Source organism: Barbus barbus (assembly GCF_936440315.1).
Source record: "Barbus barbus genome assembly, chromosome: 35".
NCBI classification, from domain to species: domain Eukaryota; kingdom Metazoa; phylum Chordata; class Actinopteri; order Cypriniformes; family Cyprinidae; genus Barbus; species Barbus barbus.
In genome coordinates, this window is record NC_136763.1 from 19,457,808 (window position 1) to 19,480,024 (window position 22,217).

A 22,217-nucleotide genomic window follows, 5' to 3' on the forward strand; every position below is an offset into this window, starting at 1 on the left:
CAGAGACAAGCACAATCCCTTAACAAGGCTCGAAGAAATAATTCATTCTGGTCGGCTGGGGTACAGTGGAACACAACAACATGAAATGCACATCTCATCAATGTGACAACTCCAGGAACGCGCCATCTGTTTTTCTTCCTCTTGTTCTCCGCTTTACTCGGGCCGCTCTAAGTGTGATGCTGCCTCCTGCAGGCCGCGTGGAGAAGCGCAGCCAGTAACTCACAACAGGTCTAGTTGGCGATTTGCTTACCTGTTGCCTCTTTCTAAAAGACATAATCTAATTTAATATTCGAAGATGTAACTTACTATAGCCTTCATTTAAATAAAAAAGTATGGTAATGTTACTGTAGCTGTTTGGGTGCTGTGTTGGTTACACATTGAAGCATATTTGTCACACCTAATTATTTTTCAAAGTTTCTCATAACATCTAAAAATGAAGAAATTGGTATTATTAAGATAAGAAACATGACTTCTAAAAAACAAACTGGTTTAGTATCTAGTAAAAAAAAACATTTAATCTTGAAGAACGTTATGATAAAAAATTAACAAATAAAAAAATGTAATGACAATAATTTTCAATTCTAATTCCAATTTAAATATGTTTGAGTTTTATTCGCGTTCATCCGGTGTTGCGTCACAACATGGCGACGCGCTCAGACTCCAGACGAGAAAACACTGAAAACACACAGGTACTGTACCTCAACCTGCTCACTGTTGAACATTTATTTGAAATATTACATCAATAACACATCTAACGCCACGGAAGACTTGTTATACACCCACGAAGGGAACCTGTCGCCGTAAAGGCGTGTTATTTACGAAGGAAGTAACGTTAGCTTTAGCCCGCTAACTTGCAAGAGCACTTTCAACTCTCGTTAACCAAATATCAAGGCTAAACATTTTATTTCTAGTGCTGATATGAAAGTGAGGGTAAGGATTTTGAAATAGATTTAAGATAATAAAAGTGTAACGTGTATGTGTGTTTTGAATGCGCAGTTAGCCTGAGGTTTACTGCTTTATCACTTTACAGACTTCACGACATTATGATGTGATATGCTTCATAAATAGCCCCTTTACACTTTTAACAGAGGGAAACGATCAATATGAGGCTCATTTGGGGGTTTAATTCATCATGTGATTAAACATAAGAATTACTTTGCGTTATATAGGTCTGTCAGGAAAACTAAGTATTCTTGGATAAATATTTTAGTCAGTCCATATTGATATATTTGTAGTCTATACTGTAATTGATCAGTGCTGACGCATTTACTTTTGCATAGATTATTAGTTGACACGTGCTTTGAATAAATGCCTCAGTGGTCTCATTTGTTCATGTCTTAACCCGTTCCCTCTCGTTTATTTGCTTGTGTGGATTATAATGTAACTCTCTCTGTGAACTTCTTGCCTAGACAGCATTTTAAACGTGTATGGTGCCCAAAAATGCTGTCTAGGTAGGGAGCTCACTGGGATTTGAGAGCACAGCTCTGTCATTCTGTGTATAGAGAGTTTTCTGTGTTTGCAGTAAATATCTAGAACTAGAGCAGGGGCTTTTTTTTTCAGTTAGTCTGACTTATTTTGAACCAAATCAATTGACAAGAAGTCAGGCTAACTGAAATAAACCTGGCTTATTTGGCTTGTTTTATGAAACGGGCCCCAGGTGTCGTTGTATTGGTTATGATGCATGTCATATAAATGTTGGGTATAATGTCAGTGTCAAAACTACACAGAGTCAGATAACTTAAACTTATCTCCTGATGGTTTTTGTGTTTGCATTATCAGGGCACTGAAGTCATGGAGGAAATCATCGGGGTCTGTGGTCTAGAAGCCAGAGGACTCGTTGAAGGGAGCAGTTCACCTCCGGTTGTGGAGACCCTATCCCAGGATAATGTGGAGGATCTCGCAGGGCTGGTGATCAGTGAGGAGGAGAGAGGGGAGACACCTGGAAGGGAGGATAGTAACCCTGACCCCATCGATGGGGAGCTGGACCCTAATGCTGAGAAAACCAAGGACCAAAAAGCATTTGGTTAGTGTTCGCCATTCAAGGAATGTTTCGGGTTCAATATAAGAAATAAACAGAGCCCTGTATTCAAGAGACAGTTATTCAATAAAAGACAGTTATTCTTTATTCAAAAGAAGATACTGAAGAATGTGTGTAACCAAACAGTTTCTGGTCCCCATTGACTTCCAGAGTATTTTCTTCAGTACTATGGAAGTCAGTGGAGACCAACAACTGTTTGGTTTAGGAATCAAGTAGGGTTGTGCAAATAATCGAATGTGATCATGCGCATCTAGTCAGTAAAGCCGGTTCTGGGATTAGTCGTAAATCTCCTTCATATGCTTTCAGATGGAGCGGCATCTACTACACAGAGCCATAGTTCACTGACAAGCTACGCAATATCGCGTTCAAAATCGAATGCGATTCATCTGCGATTATGAACAGGATATTGTGTAACTTGTCAGTGAACTACGGCTCTGTGTAGTAAATGCCGCTCCATATGAAAGCATGTGAGCAGGCTTTACTGATGAGATCATCGCATTCGATTATTTGCACAGCCCTAGAATCAAGTTTGAGGGTGAGTAAATTAAAAAAGAATTTTCTTTTTTGGTGAACAATCCCTTCATCTTTTTGTTTTAATTTGTTTTGTTTTTTTACGTTGTGATAGGATGACTTGTTTGTCAACAACAGGTTATTCTATGCATAATTCTTCTTTTGTTGTCGTAGGCAAAGAGGTTTTGTTGCTGATGCAGGCGCTTCATTCTTTAGCCACCCCAGAAGAAAAACTTGCTGCCCTTTGTAAGAAATATGCAGACCTGGTATGTATTTGAGGCTAGAGAAATGACATTGAACAACAATTGATATTTACACTTTATGAGCTACTCTTTTTCCATACAAAGTATTATACAACCCATGTGGTATGAAATACTAATAGTCATGCACTGAAATGAATTTATCTGCTGCATAATTTCTAAGTGAACAATATAGGCAGCGTAAAAGTAAGTATGCTTGAATAAATATTTGAATGAATTCATATATTTATAAGTTTGTGGTGTATATTGTAATGATCAGTGTTTACATCAGAAAATTTATTCGGTAACAAACTTCCTCTCGAAATTTCATTTGAAATAATTTGACATTTCTCTTGTAGCATGATTTTTGCTCTGTTTTGCTGAGGTTTACCCGTTGTGGCTTGTCCATATTGTGTACATGAATCAGTTAAAATGTCTCATCAGAGAAGCGTTAATTAAATGTCACAAACATTAAATGTTTCAGTTGGAGCTGCACGATGAATCGTCTTTTAATCGTGATCACTTCTATGCAAAGAGATTATGCATTTACGGATAAGTTTTCTGCCCAGTGGTTTACTTAAAGGGGTCATCGGATTCTTTAGGGTCTTAACGAAAAATCTATAACGTACTTTGGTGAAAATTTCTCAATGGTAGTGTAAAGATACACCACCTTTTTTCCCCATGTCAAAATCAGCTCTGTTTTCAGCAAGCCGTTTTTTTAGTGCATGTTGCTTTAAATGCTAATGACAGCTCTCAGCTCACTCAGGGCGGGTCTACGGTAAGACGGCCTTGTCGATCAACTCTTGTGGGAGTGGCCTGTACAGAACTCCGTCATTCTGACCGGAATCTCAGAACAGCCTGATTTGAGAGAGCACATTTTAAAATAGGAATTAAAAAAAAAAAAACACTGGGTGGATGTTTATCATTATAGGATGGATGTGTACACACACTTCCAACACACATTTATGTTCAAACAACTTGTAAAGTGAATTTTGCATCCGATGACCCCTTTAATCTTCCCAACCTGGCGACACGCTCACTGTATACAGTATTATGGAAAAAACGCTGATGAGCTGAAAAACTGTTGAGATATTCTACACAAATAGGTGTAATACAGCCAGTTTGTTTTTGCTTGCGTGGTTTTCTGCAACTAAATCTGCAAGCAAACTATGTGAGTTGAAGTTCTTTTGATTTGTGCTTATGTGAAAGTGCAGTAATTTAAATGTAAAAAAATACAATGAAATAAAATTAATTACAATAATTGTTTAACTATTATTGTGCAAACCCTAGTTTTGGTCTATGATTTTGGCCCTCCGAAACCAAAAATTAATTTATTCCTGCCGCAGATATTTCAGTGTATCACTAAATACTAATGTGTAATTCTTCCTGGGACAGCTAGAGGAGAGTCGCAGCATGCAAAAGCAGGTGAAGGTGTTGCAGAAAAAGCAGAACCAGGTGCTTAAAGAGAAGATCCACCTGCAGAGCGAGCACAGCAAGGCCGTCCTGGCACGCAGCAAACTGGAGAGCCTTTGCAGGGAACTTCAGCGCCATAACAAGACCTTAAAGGTAAAGCCACCAGAACTCATGCATATCCGGGATTTGATTTGAAGATTTGTATTGGCCTTAGTTTAACCAGATAACTGTTCTGATGGCAGGAGGAGAATGCTCAGAGGTCCAGGGAGTACGAAGAGCAGCGCAAGGAGGCGACGCTGCACTTCCAGATGACACTCAACGAGATTGAGGCCCAGATGGAGCAGCACAACTTGCACAACAGCAAGCTGCGTCAGGAGAACGTGGAGCTGGCTGAGAAACTCAAGAAGCTCATCGAGCAGTATGAGCTCCGGGAGGAGGTGAGGCAACACCTGTACAATATGCAGACTGGCTGTTATGCTCTGGTTGAGTCCTTCAAGGCCTCAGAGAATTGTGAGGTGCAGAGATTTAGTTTGTTGTATACTCCGTAAACGTCGAGATTATATACGATTTTTGTAGTCATGGTAGACAAGAATATTTCTGCATTTTATTTGTTTAATTCTAAATGTGTTCCTCAGGCATGCAGGGTATTTTGCATGTTGAGCTCATTTTAAATGTGCAACCTCAAATGAAATCATTAGGCTATGACTAACCACATGACTATGTATCGAGGAATATGCATACGTACACTACTGGTCAAAAGTTTGGAATAAGTTGTATTTTGAATATATAGAGTGATGCAAAGCTGAATTTTCAGCATCATTACTCCAGACTTCAGTGTCACATGATCCTTCAGAAATTATTATAATATGCTGATTTGCAGCTCAAGAAAAATTTCATATTATCAGTGTTGAAAACATTTGTGCTCCTTTATATATTTTTTTCTTTCTCAGCAAAGGTGCATTACACTGATCAAAAGTTACTGAAAAGACATTTGTAATGCTACAAAAGATCATGTTACAGCGTAGAGTGGAGTAATGGCTGCTGAAAATTCAGCTTTGCCATTGCATCTTAAAATATCTAAAAATAGAAAACTGGTATTTTTAAAGTGTAATAATATTTATAAAATAAAAAAATCATATATTTATAATTATTTTTATTTATTTTATTTCAGTTCACTTTTTTTTATTCCAAGTAATCAAAATATTTTCTATGGTTTTAGTTAACTATAATGTAATAACAGCAGCATAACACTGTTTTTGTACATCTACAATAATTTGAAGTGAAAGACACTGGAGGCCTCACACATTAAAGTTAAAACTGACAAGCTAAAAGTTCAAATGAGGTTGATAAGGAAATGTTGCAATTTTCCAAGTAATTGCTCTTTTGAAGAATACTGTGAACATGACATTTGTCTTTACCCAGCACATCGACAAGGTGTTCAAACACAAGGAACTGCAACAGCAGCTGGTGGACGTTAAACTCCAGAGGACGGCTGAGCTGATGCGAGAGGTGGAGGAGAAACAGCAAAGAGAAAGAGAGTTTGTGAGTATCCTTGTCATAATCCTAATCCTGTTTCTGAGTCTGTTGCTAATCCTGAATGATTGGCACCAGCAACCAAGCAGATTTATAATATGTGGATTAAGCATTCCCATTTATCAGAATGGAGTGGAAGCTGCTGCCATCTTTGCTCATTAGCACTCAGTTCTGCAGCCAGGCTGATTTGAGCCAATCACCTGTGCTGTAAATGCCATGTGACTAATCACTCCTGGAGCTGCAGGAAAATGATGACATCTAAAAATTCCAAAAGTTGATCTGTGTTCACTGTTCAGCTCCTGAAGGATGCGACCGAGTCCAGACATAAATGTGAGCTGATGAAAGAGCAGGAGCATCAGTTAAAGCAGCAGCTCACTCTGTACATGGACAAGTTTGAGGAGTTTCAGACCACCCTCGCCAAGAGCAACGAGGTCTTCACCACCTTCCGACAGGAGATGGAGAAAGTGAGTGTGCAGGAAGTGTGTTCAACAGAAGTCTCTCGTGCGGCATTTATTTGATCAAAAATACAGTAATATTATGAAATATTATTACAATTTAAGATAACTCTTTTCCATTTTAATATATTTTCAAATGTAATTTATTCCTGTGATGCAAAGCTGAATTTTCAGCATTGCTGTTCCAGTCTTCCATGTCACCCTTCAGAAATCATTCGAATATGATATATGCTGCTCAAGAAACATTTCTTTATATCAGTGTTGTAAACAGTTGTGCTGCTTAATATTTCTGTGCAAACTGTGATACATTTTGTTTTATGATTCTTTGAATAGAAAGTTTATAAGAAAAGCATTTATTTGAAATACAAATTATGTAACAAATGTCTTTAGTTCCACTTTATGAATTTGTCATTTTACGGTCACTTGACAGTAAACTGTAAAAAGACATCATTTAAATGCACTTAATTATAATCTTTAGCAAATCTCAATTTATGTGCATATTTCTTACTATACATTGTTGTGATGCCGAAATACACTTTTAGGATTTAAAACAATTGATTTAAGTTTTATGTATTTATTATTTTATTAATTTTATAATTGTTTATGCAAAATAGCATAATTCTTATCTGTAAGGATTTTAATGTTGTAGTATTTCTACATTTTCATCTTCACGTAATTCCAAATATAATGCTTTCAGACAATGAAATGTTCCATTCTGATTGTTTAAAAGACAAAGTCGAACTAATATGACTTTTAGATCTTTTTAGGCTTATTTTTTATGACCCTTTTTTTTTCTGACACTAATCAGATGACGAAGAAGATCAAAAAGCTTGAGAAGGAGACCACGCTATGGAGGACCAAATGGGAGACCAACAACCAGACTCTACTGCAGATGGCAGAAGAGGTGAGAGGATTAATAGAGCAGTTGTGTTTTTAAAACAAGCATAAATTCATATTTCTAAATTCAAGGTAGAACTGTGAGGAATTTGCCAAATTCTCTGAAACGCCTTTGGAGACGGCTTATGGTAGAGAAATGAACCTTCAATTCACGGGCAACAGCTCTGGTGGACATTCCTGCAGTCAGCACGCCAATTGCACGCTCCCTCAAAACTTGCGACATCTTTGGCATTGTGTGGTGTGATAAAACTGCACATTTTAGAGTGGCCTTTTATTGTGGCCAGCCTAACTGTGCGTTCACACCGCCGCCGGCGAGAGCGTCAAAATTCGCCCTAGCCGCCCTGACTGAGACGCTGTAGAAAAGATTCGTGGACGCGCTGACGCTCTGACGTAGATCGAATGCTCGTCTTGTATTTAAAGGAGCCGCAAAGGAAACAAGCAGGTTGATCCAATTGAAAGCCATTTGTGTGGTGTGGATTTGTGTTCATGGTTAAGTGCTAGTCTAATTTCAACATTATAGGAGACATTTACTAGCCTTGGCCTTTAATTAACATTAATTTGTGTGCAGCCTACATTACAAACTGTCCAGATTGAAGTGTAGCCTTAATGTAATTGGTCAAATCGGTGTTGTTTTGAGCAAATAAATTGCATTCCCGCTGAAAAATAAACGTTGTAGCGGGAAAATGTCCCCTATAATTTTTATTTATTTATGTCCCTGTACACAAACAGGGACACGTCAAATATTATCGGGAAACCCGCCACAGCAATAATTAATATCTCTTCCATTTTGCTTGGGAACTAATGAGGTCGGAACCAAAGTTTACAAGGCTGCGTTCTCTGGAAACCTCTCAAGCGGAGGACTTCTACATTCCGATTGGTTGCCGCCCAACCGCGTCATAGCTCATTACCATAAAGTTGACCTGATTTCAACTCTCCTCGACGCTCTCACAGTCCAAGACTCGCCATGCCGCTCTCGTCGCGCCGCTCTCGCCGGAGCTCGCCGCCGGAGCTCGCCGCCGGCTCTCATTGAAAATGAATGACTTCCGGCCACTTTGACGCTCTCGCCGGCGGTGGTGTGAACGCACAGTTAGGCACACCTGTGCAATAATCATGCTGTCTAATCAGCATCTTGATATGCCATACCTGTGAGGTGGATGGATTATCTCGTCAAAGGAGAAGTGCTCACTAACACAGATTTAGACAGATTTGTGAACAATATTTGAGAGAAATAGGTCTTTTGTGTACATAGAAAAAGTCTTAGATCTTTGAGTTCAGCTCATGAAAAATGGGGGCAAAAACAAAAGTGTTGCGTTTATAATTTTGTTCAGTGTATAATATATGTTAAAATATAATTTATTCCTGTGATGCAAAGCTGAATTTTCAGCATCATTACTCCAGCCTTCAGTGTCACATGATCCTTCAGAAATCATTGTAATATGCCAATTTGCTGCTCAAGAAACATTTATTATTATTATGTTGAAAGTAGTTGCAAACAGTGATGCATTTTTTCAGAATTGTTTGATGGAAAGGAAGTTCAAAAGAACAGCATTTATTTTTTAAAAAGTCTTGTAACGTTAGGTCTTTACTGTCACTTTTGATCAATTTAATGCATCCTTGCTGGATAAAAGGATTGTTCTTTAAAAAAAAAAGAAATCATACTGACCTCAAACTTTTGAGTATTTCATATTTCAATCTGTTTTCAAGTTGCTGCTTTTGTTTGTCTCTTAGAAAACGGTGCGAGATAAGAATTACAAGGCCCTCCAAGGGAAACTTGAGCGTCTGGAGAAGCTTTGCAGGGCCCTCCAGAGAGAACGCAACGACCTGAACCTAAAACTCCTGGCCCTTCAGGGCCCAGCAAAAGATCTGGAGGAAGAAGGTACGGGGCCTCCTGACCCTCAGCCGCAGGGGCTTAACCCAGAGATGGAGAGAGAGGTGGAGGGAGAGATGGAGGGTTTGGTGCCTCAAACAGAGAAACTCGGGCTTCAGCCTGAGGAAGAGGGCACCACATCATCCACACAACTCATTGACGACTGAGCCTGGCCTTCTGGTGGCCTTTCTTTTCCTTTCTTTTTGTGGAGGTATATATTTTTGTCTAACAATTATCATAAAAAAATTTGTGAGGAAAAAGCAGGACATTAGTGAAGACGCTAACTGCTCTATACGTTGGTAATCCGCTTTGTGGAAAGCACTTTTTACTCCCTGTTTTCTATCACATTGTATTTTCTTAGGAAATGGTCATGTGGTCCAAGACGGCCGCCATACAGCTTTGTTTCGTACGTTTTTTATTTTTCCTTTTCTCTATTATTTGATCAGCTGTGCTGTGCTTGCACGTTTTTCGTTTCTCTTGAATAAAATGTAGCTCTTCGCTCTGACCTCTAGAATCTGAATAAATCATTTTGGATGCATATAATATTTAATATTGCCATTTTAAAATAACCGTAAATAGTCAACAAGCCAGTCCAACTCTAGATGACCTTGAGACTTGAGAAACAGGGCATTAATAACAGGGGACATCCAGTAACACACTCAACTACTCATTGGCACTTTGAGTCCGAGGCAAGACGGGTCCACGACAAATGACGCTTCTGTTGCTTTGATTAAAATGGACTTTAAAGGAAGATACATGTCTGCTCAATCGGAGAGGGGCCAAGACTCCTCACCGCCTGGGAATGGTTTTCTAATGGGAATCTGATTAAGGGCTAGTTTGACTTTGAAAAAGGCTGCTACATCTCCAACAATTATGTGAAATCCTAAGACAGGGTCGAACAGTCTCGCTCCGTGAGGGAGGGACTTTTTTGTTACATGACAGACGAAGAGAAAGCATCTTAACCAGCATAAAAAAAACTCTTAGTACTTATGATAAAATGCCACATGCATTTATATTTCATTAAAATTCACTTCTCAAGCCCTTATTTAAGAGGCAGGGTAGTTGTTTTTGTTGAATCTGGGTTTCCAAGCCAGTCAACTGTTGGATTACATAACTGAACCTGATTAAACTGTAAAATCAATTAGCTTTTTTACCAAAATAATATAATTGACTGTCATTAAAAAAGATTTTAACTTATTTCCCTTACTATAAACTCTCAATATTTTTGAATGAGGATGACATACCGTTTGCTATTAGGGTGAGATGACCTTCGTTTGATTTGCTTTATTGTCTCAATGCTGCTGTTAATTAGTCCTGATGACAGCTATCGTTTTAATTGGATTTGTTTGTGTGTGGGGTTTGTTTTTTTCTTTAAATTGTATTTCACCTAAATATATCATAATTTATTGGACCCCATTGACTTTCATAGTATGGACAAATATTTTTAAATGCATTCTTTTGTCACACAGGTTTGGAGCAACTTGAAAGTGAGTAAATTACAGAATTTTCATTTGAGGTGAACTGTTCCTTTAAATTTTAAAAATTAGTTTCTTTTTTGTCTAAAATGGACAGGTTGCATTATTTTTGCTCTTTAACTGGACATAAAACTGACTAAAACAAAGGGGCCTTGACGTATTTGATACTGGATATGCTGAATGTGATTTCTCTCTTTTTCTTTTTTGGACTTTGTAATGAACCAGAATAAAATGTCTGTAATTCAGTGCTAAAATGTTCTGAAGAACTGCTAACATTCTCAATACTGCTAATGTGAAACTGAACTGATGAATGTAGAAGCTGCCAAATCCACGTCTAAACAAACAGCCTCAAAGCCCTTCAAATCTGGTCATTATCATGCTGCAGGGACACAGGGTCTAGAAAGGCTTGCCTCCTCCGGTCCATTACAACATCTGGCTCTGTTCATGTTCTGATCTGAACCTCTGACGCTGGCCAGTACAGTCCTCAATGCTGAATCCAGCAAAACACATCCAAGGTTTTCAATTAACACGCACTGAACATGATCATCTACTTTTACTAAAACTAATCACATTAATCATGTTTTGCGGTTCATTAGAAACATGGGCTGAATGTGTTTAAATTTGCCAAACTATAAAACTCAACAGAATGGGAAAGGTAGATCTTCACCAGCTTTTATTTTATTTTATTTCCTAAAAAAAAAGTTCTTTTTTTTTCCTTTCCAAATTTTGAATAACAATGATGTTTATAACATCTCAGCACTTGATTTCCTCGTAACCGTTTCATGTCGCTGTCAAAGATTTTATCTTGTCTGCAGAAGTTACTTTGTGCTCACATTTTGATAAATACATCTGTAATTGGGGTCATGTTCATTCTAAATTTGTTGGTACTGTCATTTGTATCGCTACTGCTTTTTTGGCAATGCCCTGGTTTGATTCTCAGGTTATGCAAGAAATCTACCTCTTTAGGTAAGACGTACTGTGAAAGATGCTCAAGAGAGCTTTTCTTTCTCCCCCAGCTCAGCCCATGACCCCTCTGAGATTGTACAACGCTCTTGTAGTTCTGTCTTGCTTTTCAATAAAAACATTTTGTAGAATTTTCCTTACTGTGTTGTACCTTGTTTCACTGCGTCTTCACATCTCCAGATACAAAAAGTAGTGATGTAGCTGAATATTTTTTGGAGGGCCAAAAACATTGTGATCATTTTCACTGTATCTATTTCATAGAGACAACATGGATAATCAGGCAAACTCATGTCAGCTGTGTGATGGATGATGGGGCTGGATTAACGATATCAATTTCTTGTTTTTAATTGATATGGATTCTTAAATTTCACATTAAATCTTTTAGTCTTATGTTTTCTGTTGATGCTTTAACTTCACTGAACATTATTTTGTAGTGCCTTCATCCATAATCATAATAAGCTTTGTGCTTTGCTTTCAATATGAAACAAATTAATGATTTAAAGGTTTCTACACAAATCTGTATAAAGCCGAAACAGATTTTGATGAACCAATTTGTAAGCAGTATTAAGATAAATTGGAACTGCCTCGGATCTCACAAAAGGATAACGAATCTTTGGAGGCCCCATTAAGTTTGGAGGAACTCCATGTCTCTCTAAAAGGCCTTCAAAAGGGCAAATCGCCGGGCCTAGATGGTCTCCCCCCAGAATTATATTTAGAAATTTGGGATTTGGTAGGGACCCTTATGCTTAATTAATTTAATTTAGCAATTAAACATGGGGTATTTCATAGAGATCAAAAAACATCATATTCTTGACTTTGCGGGCTCCCACCCAACCCCTTGTGCAGTCTTTTCACTTGATGCAGAAAAAGCCTTTGACAGGCTAGAGTGGAATTATATGTGGGCAGTTTTGCAATGCTTCGGTGAACACTTCATTTCTATGATTAAGACATTATACCACTCACCTGCAGCATCAGTCATTACTGGTAATATTATTTCCCCCCCATGCCCTTTACAGCGGGGAACGAGGCAGGGCTGTCCGCTTTCCCCCTTATTGTTATCTCTTGAACCCTTAGCACAAGCCATCAGGAAGTCTGAAGTATCGATTAAGATTCATAATCATAGTATTTCATTATACGCTGATGATATTATTCTATATTTAGACCACTTTGATGTTTCAGTCTCTAGTATAATTAAGGAATTTGATCATTTTAGTAGCTTATCAGGATATAAAATAAATTGGAGCAAATCTGCTTTAATGCCAATTAACAATATTAAAGTTAATTCTTCTATTCCCTCATTCATCCCTATTAAGGAATCTTTCACCTATCTGGGCATTACCATATATAAAAACATTCATAAGATTGCCAGGGACAATTTTAATAATATTTTAGTTAAGGTCAAGAATGACATTCAAAGATGGAAGAATCTCCACTGTTAAGATGAATTTGTTACCTCAATTTATTTTTTTTTCCTCTATGCTACCGCTTTCTCCCCCTCCAGGTTACTTTAAGGAGATCAACTCCATAATTACTAAATTTATCTGGAATGATAAATGCCCCAGAATTAAACTTACCACATTACAACATCCTAATAGCGCAGGAGGCCTGGCTGTACCAAATTTTGAACTGTATTGGTCGTTCCAGCTTAAGGCTCTTCATACTTGGGTTGATCCTAAATCTAGTTTCTTGGAGAGTGATTGAAGCTGACAAGGTTTTATTTACTGGCACAGGAAAAAAAAAAGGGGATAATTATAAATTTGGTCCGGTTGTGGCCAACTCTTATTAAAATCTGGAAAACGGTTGAACGTCGGATAGGAGGACCCTTCAAATTTTGTAATAGTACACCTTTATAGCACAATTTTAATTTTGTATGCGGAAATCGTCCATTTGTCCAACCCTCTTGGTCTTCTTTAGGTGTAAACACGTGCGGTGATATACAGGGTGGGCCATTTATATGGATACACCGTAATAACATGGGAATGGTTGGTGATATTAAAGTCCTGTTTGTGGCACATTAGTATATGTGAGGGGGCAAACTCCTCAAGATGGGTGGTGACCATGGTGGCCATTTAGAAGTCGGCCATCTTGGATACAACTTTTGTTTTTTCAATAGGAAGAGGGCCATGTGACACATCAAACTTATTGGTAATGTCACAAGAAAAACAATGGTGTGCTTGGTTTCAACGTAACTTTATTCGTTCATGAGTTATAAAATGTGTTCAATGTGCTGCCCATTGTGTTGGATTGTCAATGCAACCCTCTTCTCCCACTCTTCACACACTGATAGCAACACCGCAGGAGAAATGCCAGCATAGGCATCCAGTATCCGTAGTTTCAAGTGCTGCACATCTCGTATCTTCACACCATAGACAATTGCCTTCAGATGACCCCAAAGATAAAAGTCTAAGGGGGTCAGATCGGGAGACCTTGGGGGCCATTCAACTGGCCCACGACGACCAATCCACTTTCCAGGAAACTGTTCATCTAGGAATGCTCGGACCTGGCACCCATAATGTGGTGGTGCACCATCTTGCTGGAAAAACTCAGGGAACGTGCCAGCTTCAGTGCATAAAGAGGGAAACACATCATCATGTAGCAATTTCAAATATCCAGTGGCCTTGAGGTTTCCATTGATGGTGCACCACCACATTATGGGTGCCAGGTCCGAGCATTCCTAGATGAACAGTTTCCTGGAAAGTGGATTGGTCGTCGTGGGCCAGTTGAATGGCCCCCAAGGTCTCCCGATCTGACCCCCTTAGAAGAGTGGGAGAAGAGGGTTGCATTGACAATCCAACACAATGGGCAGCACATTGAACACATTTTATAACTCATGAACGAATAAAGTTACGTTGAAACCAAGCACACCATTGTTTTTCTTGTGACATTACCAATAAGTTTGATGTGTCACATGGCCCTCTTCCTATTGAAAAAACAAAAGTTGTATCCAAGATGGCCGACTTCTAAATGGCCACCATGGTCACCACCCATCTTGAGGAGTTTGCCCCCTCACATATACTAATGTGCCACAAACAGGACTTTAATATCACCAACCATTCCCATGTTATTACGGTGTATCCATATAAATGGCCCGCCCTGTATATGACAACCAGGGCCTATGTGCATATTTTGTCTTTCTTCAATTACGCTCCGCTCTCGAAGCGTATGGCGTTCCTTGGTCTTCTCCCGTTTCCTCTCATCCTATACGGGACTGGATTGCACCATCTGCTGGTCGGCCATCTGCTTCCTTAATATATAATAAAATTTATTATATATTCATTATAAAACCTCTTTCTATTAAAACTATTTGGAATAGGGAATTATCTGACCTTAATTTATCTGTCGACCGGGAGAGGGTGTGGTCTAATCTCAGTTTAACATCTAAAAATCTGGCTCATCGTCTTATTCACTTCAAAGTCATTCATAAAGCATGCATAACTCCTTACAAAAGATTCAAAATTAAACTACAATCAACTTTCAACTGCCATATATGTAATACTACATCATCAGGTACTTTTCTGCATATGTTTTGGGAATGTCCTATCACTAGCAGTCTATGGACACATGTAAACCTGGTTTTATCATCCTTACTGCAAATTGATTGGTCAGTTAACCCAAGTTTGTGTCTTCTTAATGATGATTCTGGTCTCTGTATAAGTTCGATGCAAAAGAGAATGTTGTTTGCTGGTTTTACAGCTGCGAAGAAGACCATAATACAGAACTGGTTTACACCGCATGTGTGGGAAAACATATTGGATCCGTAGCCTCCTGCAAATAGTGTCTTGTGAATGTACAACAGCACGAATCAATGGAGCCAAGCCTTCTACCATTGATGCTTGCAGTGCTTTCTCGTTGAAATACGTGACTGTATGGAGGAGTGACTTCTCTCCCTCCTTTTGACTGGACTTTGAGATGTTGAGTATGTGTCTGTTGTTTTTTTTATTTTGTATATGTTATGTATGAAAAATAAAAAAATGTTTATAACAAAAAAAAGTTGACAAAACTGCCTTATGTGCAGTTTAAATGTTTGTACAACTCAGTTTTTATTTTAGTGTTGATTATTTAATGAATTGGATTAGTTAATACCATATGTTTTCCAGTCTTCGGCCAAGTGCATCTTGAATTTTTGGTTTACAATTTTCATTTTCGGTGCATATCTAATATGAAGTACTATTTAATGAACTTTGAAAACTTTGTGTTATCAGAAAAACAGAATAAATCTAACAGTTGATCTGTACTTTATTTTCACAAGTGAAGTACAGAGAGTTATCAATTTAGGATTACAAAATCATTTTAAAAGTTATTACAAAAGATTTATTGCAAATTGACACCAGGTTTATGCACAACAACTAAAACTGTGATAAGCCACACCAGGCCGTAACTTCTCAGAAGTGATTGAACAAGTGGTGCAGTCTTTCTTCAAACCATCTGAGGCCAAACTTCTCTACCACAATGAATGAGGGGTGAACCTTTTAGAAAAGACCCTGTGATGGATGAAGTATCTGGTATGTATGGAGAAGGAAGTAAGAATAGGGAATTTACTGAATAATACTGCAAAGCAAAAGCTGAGGAGTAGGAATTCATGAAAAGGTTGTAGATATTTAATGAGATCAGTTACGATGCCTGCCCTTCCAGCTCTGACGCAGGGGTGTCTGGCTCTTCATCATTGTAGATGTTCTCAGCCTAGACAAGAGATGTTTAGTCTGAGATTATGACATTAATAAGTCTTAATATCAAAGTTGATCAAAAACTACCAATCAAATCACTTTATTAGTGACTTTCAATACCAAAAGGAAGGTAAATCTTTAATGGTTTCGCTGAACTTACCATCTGCCATACTTGCATAATGTTGTCCTCTGACACAGAACAGATTACCCAAGGTTCATTTGGGTTCCAGGTGAAATCAGAGATCTTAGCTGTGTGTCCACCATGAATGAACTGCCAAAACAATCAAAATGTCAGTAAAAAAAAAAAAAAAAAAATGTCAGAAATATCAGTAGGGATGTTAAGCACTGGAACGTTGGTACCAAGTTTAAATTTATATATATATATATATATATATATATATATATATATATATATATATATATATATATATATATATATATATATATATATATAGTTTCTACAGAATCAGTTTAAAGACATTAATACTTTTATTCAGCAAGGACACTGAATTGTTCAAAAGTGACATCTATAATGTTACAAAATAATTTTATTTTACATAAATGCTGTTCTTTTAAACTTGCTATTCAAAGAATTCTTTGTAAAAACATACTACAAATTTACAAAAACATGAACAGGCAAAAGGGTTTTCAACATTGATAATAAAAATGTTTCTTGAGCAGCAAATCAGCAAAAGAGTGATTTCTGAAGGATCATGTGACACTGAAGATTCAGCTTTGCATCACAGGAATAAATTACATTTTAAAATATAGGCCTATTACAACAGAAAACAGTTATTTTAAATTGAAATAATCTCAAATTACCATTTTCACTATTTTTGATCAAATAAATGCAGCCTTGGTGAGCATAAAAGTCCTCTTTCAAACTAAACAATTAATCAATTCACATATATAAATTGTCATATTAACATTTATCCTTTTAAATAAAATACGGCAAGCTTAACATGTTCTTGCTTTGGTACTGAAATAGTTATCAAGAGTCTATAGCTCAATCTCAGCAAGTCCTTCTTTACTCACCAGCAGCTCAGGTGGCCCGTCTTCTGCATCCTCTGCTGACTGCTCTTCTCCAATTTTACTAGAGGACATACATGTAACAATGCAATCAATATATGTTTAAGGTATCGATGGATCTAAATAAAGTTAGATGTTCACATTAACATCAGGAATGTGCAAAACTCAATTTTCAGGAATGAAAATCAACAGAATAGAGAGAGTAATAAAGTCTTACCTTAGATCCCAAACATTGAGGCGTCTGTCTGTGCCACTGGAAGCCAGGATGGTCTCGTTATGGGGAGACCACTGGACCTGTCAAGAGCATCAACATTATTACTGCAATAATCGGTTTACATTTTTCTTGGATTAAATGCTGTTACATTGTAACAGAATCTTGAGTATTACCTGGAAGATTTCATCCTTGTGTGACTCAAAAGAGTGAAGCTTCAGCTTCAGGTTACGCAGATCCCACAATGCAACAGTCTATAGCCACAAACAAACACATCAAACCAGTGAGCGTCAAAACTGAACCATACTTTGGGCTTTAGGGATTCTCTTCCTCATGGGAAAGGATCTCCAAACCAAAACTTCTCACAGATGTGTGTGCATGTGTGATTATGCAGATCACGGACCTTGTCTGCTGAGCCAGTGGCCAGAATGAACTCGCTGTAGGGGTTGAAGGACAGGCAGTTGACTTCAGCCGTGTGGGCGTCCACAGAATGACTAGGCTTTGAGGTGTTATTTGATCGTGTGTCCCAACTGTAGTAGATACATTTCATTGTGTAATCCATCTTAGTTAAAAGTCTCTCGACATTAAAAAAAAAAAAAGTCTATAGACCATATCTGCTTCTCACGATTTATTAAACATGATTGTCTCTGATAACCTGGCATCCATGCACACATGGCCTCTCCACGTTATGCAAAAAGTGCTAATGAGCTTAAACCACTGGCAAATATGTAAGATGGAGCCTCTATTGAGATATTCTGCTCAAGTGTAATACAGCCAATCTATTTTCTTTCATGTGGCCCCTTGAGCTGTTTGCTCCAACTAAATCTGTGAGCAAATGAGCATGCTGACGTTCTCTTGATTTATGCTAATGTGAAAGTGCAATAATTCTGATGAAAAAAGTAAATGACTAATCATGATTAATAATTGTGATTAACCGTTTAACAGCACATCTTACTCACATCATGAGTTTCTGGTCATCAGCCACAGAGCCGAACAGCGATTCGTGTAGAAGGTGCCAGGACACATCCTCCACCACAGCTGTGTGCCCTGTGAAGATGGTCTTGGCATCTACTATCTTTCCCTCCTTTGGAACAGCACTGATGTCCCATAGACAGATCGTCTAAAGTTGAACAACAACGAGTGATCTTACAACATACAAGTACAAAGTCTTATTATTGCTAACAAAAAAACAAATTTTTTTTTTTTTACTTGAAATAAATGTTAAGTGAAATAATTTATATTTGATATTTTATTTCAGCTAGTTAACAAGGCAACATTTATCATTTTCAATTTGTTTATCTTATACTATAACGGAATAAAAAAAATTTATAAAAACAGACAACAAAACTAATAAAAATGACAAAAAAACAACAACAAAAACTTTAAAATATGAAAACAAAAAAGCAATAAAATCTAATTCAAAATATTAGCAAAAACTATAATAGAATCTCAGTGATCCTAAAATAACCCTGCTTTGAATAGAGCTCGCTCACATGGTCGTCCGATGCACTAAGCAAGTTTCCACTCAGGTTGGAGTTCCAGGACAAACCGTATCCCTCCTTCTGATGCCCCCGCAGTCTCAGGTCTGGACTGCACTCTCCACTGGGGTCTGCAAATGGACAATTTACAATTATTCAAAGCGAGCGTCTTCATGCATGATTTAATACAGGGCTGCAACAAATCTGACTGTCAAATAATCGCATCTGTATGCCGTGTATGGAAAACAACCGCCAGACATGTCACAGTTTTAAATGCAATACTATGGACAAAACACATCTGAAAAATACCAGAGGCCTGAGATTGAGCTTCAGACTTAGCTTTTGTTTTTATTTACTACTTTGAGCAGGTTTTAGATTGTAATGGATATATTTAAACCCTTTTAGGCAACGTATGGCATAGTCCACATATATTCACTATATTTGTTTTCATAGCCTTGCACATTTTTTGGAGGACTACATCTTTATATTTATCGTTCTTGGTGTGTATGCATGAATTTTGGCATTAAATCTATAAATGTTTTCATGAACAAATCAGTATTCACCAACAACTTTTCTCCTATATTTACAACAACAAAAAAGTAGGAACAAATGAAACCACATGTACATAAAAATCAGTCTGTGGGTGGCCTAAGAATCATGTTAAATATATTTCACCATATACAATGATAAAAGCGGTGTTATAGTGCGCACTAAGTGGTTACTCTGTATAAATACGCAGATGCGTGCATGCACAGTTGGCTAATAAGAGGTCTGTATAAAAGGCGTTTAATGTGTCTGAACTGGTTTTGAGGACGGCAAACTTGCCATTGCTCAAGGATCTTGCATCTTTCAGAGTAGAGTGCATCTTTTGAGAGTGTCATGTGTTTTTTGAGAATGACGGAGAGCTGTAAAGGAAAGGTTGTGCAGAAAGCCTGTATAAGGAGATGGTTTGGGCTCACTTTATGCAAATGAATAAGCTTGCGCACTTGGTCATTCAAATTCACTAACATTAGAGCAAGGTTGAGAACCTTTTAATGTGGCAATTTCTTCTGTGCGTAGAAGTCCAAAATAATCCATACGATTTATTAGTGACTGAGACCCACTGACCTGGCTTGGATGGGTGTTTGGTGTAATCAAACACCAGCACGTCAGAAGTGGGGGTCTTGGTGGCGATGATGCAGGGGTTTTGTGGCATGTATCTGGCTCTGTTCACTTCTCCTTCATGGTTTATCTTAATTTCAATCTCGATCTTTCCGCTCACCGACCCAAACCCTCCAAACTCTGGGAAAAATACAACCATTAGTAATGTCCAACGTCTGATCTCTGTCCCAGTTCGACTTTAAGAAATCATCAGTTTGTATCATTCAAAAAAAAAAATACAATTTACATTTGATTTCAAAGACAATTTGTTAAACTTTGAAACGCAAAGCCATTTTTCATGAAACCTGAAAGACTTGTCCCTCCACTCAAAATCCATTTCACCAAAATGTTTATAAATAATCCATATGAATTAATATTTAATCCAAGTCTTCCGAGACAAATATGTAGTGTAGATCTGTAGTGTTTTATATGATAAACAAATATAATATAGGCTTTTATTCACATATAAACATTGATCAATGCATACAAAGAACATCAAATACAGTCAACAGAAGCTCAGCTGTGCTTGCTTTTTGTTTATATGGATTACTTTTATTATGCCTTTATGAACTTTTTGAAGCTTAAAAAAATTGGATGCATGTTACTTTCAATGAAAGGACAGAAATCTTACAGGTTTCAAAAATATATATATACATTAGTTTGTATTTTCAAAGGTTTGGAATGACATGGAGAGTAAATTGTGATTTTTTGTTTTTATTTCATGATTTTTTCCTTTTTAACAGGACTATCCCTTCAACATCCATCTAAATCAGGGGTGTCAAACTCAGTTCTTGGAGGGCCAAAGCCCTGCAGAGTTTAGTTCCAACCCACAAACCATGTAGTTTTCAATTGAGCCTGAAGGACTTGATTAGCTGGATCAGGTGTGTTTAATTAGGTTTGGGGCTAAACTCTGCAGGGCTCCGGCCCTCCAGGAATTGAGTTGGACACCCCTGATTTAAATAGAAGCATAAACATGATCTAGTCCACATGCATGAGGTTGTCGAAAACGCATTATATTTGTGAAACGATTCCCTCTCAATTCATCAAGTCAATCTGCGTTTCCCCCCAATGTCCTGATCATACCTGCTGAAGAAACAAATACATAAAATCAGTTTTAGTATAACGACCTCATTGTGAACAAAATACAAAATATCAAAAATCTGTTCAGCTCTTACCTCCTTTCTCACTGTCGTAGTGGGACGCGTCAAACTGAGCATCGTCATTAGGGATCTGAACACTGGCGATAACCAAGTGGTTCTGCTCATCCGAAGTGTGTGTGCCCAACACCAGCCGATGAACCACGTAGTCCTTTCCCTCAGGCCTGCACAATGATAGACAATAAATTGTAGAGTCCTAGTCATGTGTTTCAGAAGGTGGAAAGGCTAGTTACTGGATTACCTGTTCACATCAGGAAGCCACTGCACCGTCAAACTTGGCCACTCAAGCGCATGTGTCATGACTAGATCATACAGGAATGGTGTGTTTTTCTTCCAGATCTTGTATTCCTCATTTATTACTCTCTCCTCCACAGCATCGTCGTACACTAAGAGAAAACAGATGGATAAATTCGGCCAAATGCATCCAAATGAACACATTTCACAATAAATTGCATTGGGGATCTTATTGAGCAGTAAAAAGTTGTTGTATTCTCATATAAATGAGCAGAAACTGAAGGGTTGCACGATCAAGTTAGTAGTTACAGCGCTACATATGAATGATGGAGGGAAGTCAAGAACAACTAAATTTCGTTCTGCTTTGAGGAAACCATTATTGCAGTCGGCAGAATTATTTAATAACGCCAGTAGCTTTAATTTAACCTAAGTGAACCGTGAGGATTTGGTAAAAACTGGCTCAGACTGGGACACTCATTCATTCTCTTGTCAATATGTGGGTCAAATCCATTAGCACTTTAGGCTAAAGCTAACAAACTCTGCCAAAACAAAAAATACTGCACGAAATTCACTACGCAAAAACTTTACCTTCTTTGTCTGCCATTTTGGCGTGCTTTTCTGCGGGGTAGCCACTTAATGAACTATGGAGTTTACAGCCAAAAAGCAGAAAAAACAGCTTTACAGGGTTTTAAGCTCACAACTGTAGCAACACCAGCTCGCGCATCCCACTAAACACGCGACGCAACGCAACGGTCCGATTCCCAAGCGAGTCGTGTTACTGAACCGACTCTTTTATGAATCGGTCAAAGTGAAATGTCTGCTAAAAAAACAGTTTTTTTGTTGTTTGTTTTTTTCATTTTATATACCCCTGTCTCGAATAGTTGCACTCTTGTTTGTACAATTTATTTGGAAGC

At 37.9% G+C, this 22,217-nt stretch overlaps 2 protein-coding genes across 5 annotated transcripts; one reads left to right on the forward strand and one right to left on the reverse strand.

The window, feature by feature from the left end:
- Positions 1 to 627: 627 nt before the first annotated feature.
- LOC306855396 (alpha-taxilin-like) lies at positions 628 to 11,529 on the forward strand. The gene is made up of 9 exons (XM_079394096.1): positions 628 to 689; positions 1,780 to 2,023; positions 2,723 to 2,814; positions 4,183 to 4,353; positions 4,443 to 4,637; positions 5,623 to 5,742; positions 6,030 to 6,197; positions 6,997 to 7,092; positions 8,814 to 11,529. The coding sequence occupies exons 1-9, from the start codon at positions 642 to 644 to the stop codon at positions 9,117 to 9,119; spliced, it is 1,440 nt and encodes a 479-aa protein (XP_079250222.1). The 5' UTR covers positions 628 to 641; the 3' UTR covers positions 9,120 to 11,529.
- Positions 11,530 to 15,400: 3,871 nt separating this feature from the next.
- LOC306854632 (histone-binding protein RBBP7) lies at positions 15,401 to 22,070 on the reverse strand. 4 transcript variants are annotated; one of them, XM_079392803.1, is made up of 12 exons: positions 21,892 to 22,070; positions 21,311 to 21,455; positions 21,088 to 21,233; positions 19,880 to 20,053; positions 18,788 to 18,903; positions 18,254 to 18,414; positions 17,698 to 17,824; positions 17,471 to 17,548; positions 17,301 to 17,377; positions 17,090 to 17,147; positions 16,215 to 16,325; positions 15,401 to 16,070 (listed from the first exon to the last, which is right to left on the reverse strand). In XM_079392803.1, exons 1-12 carry the CDS (start codon positions 21,905 to 21,907, stop codon positions 16,002 to 16,004), a joined length of 1,278 nt encoding a protein of 425 aa, XP_079248929.1. In that variant the 5' UTR covers positions 21,908 to 22,070; the 3' UTR covers positions 15,401 to 16,001. The 4 variants fall into 4 exon arrangements, with proteins under 4 accessions (XP_079248929.1, XP_079248928.1, XP_079248927.1 ...); XM_079392802.1 differs by having other exon boundaries at positions 15,417 to 16,070; positions 19,880 to 20,056; positions 21,892 to 22,028; XM_079392801.1 differs by having other exon boundaries at positions 15,610 to 16,090; positions 21,892 to 22,054.
- Positions 22,071 to 22,217: the final 147 nt, after the last annotated feature.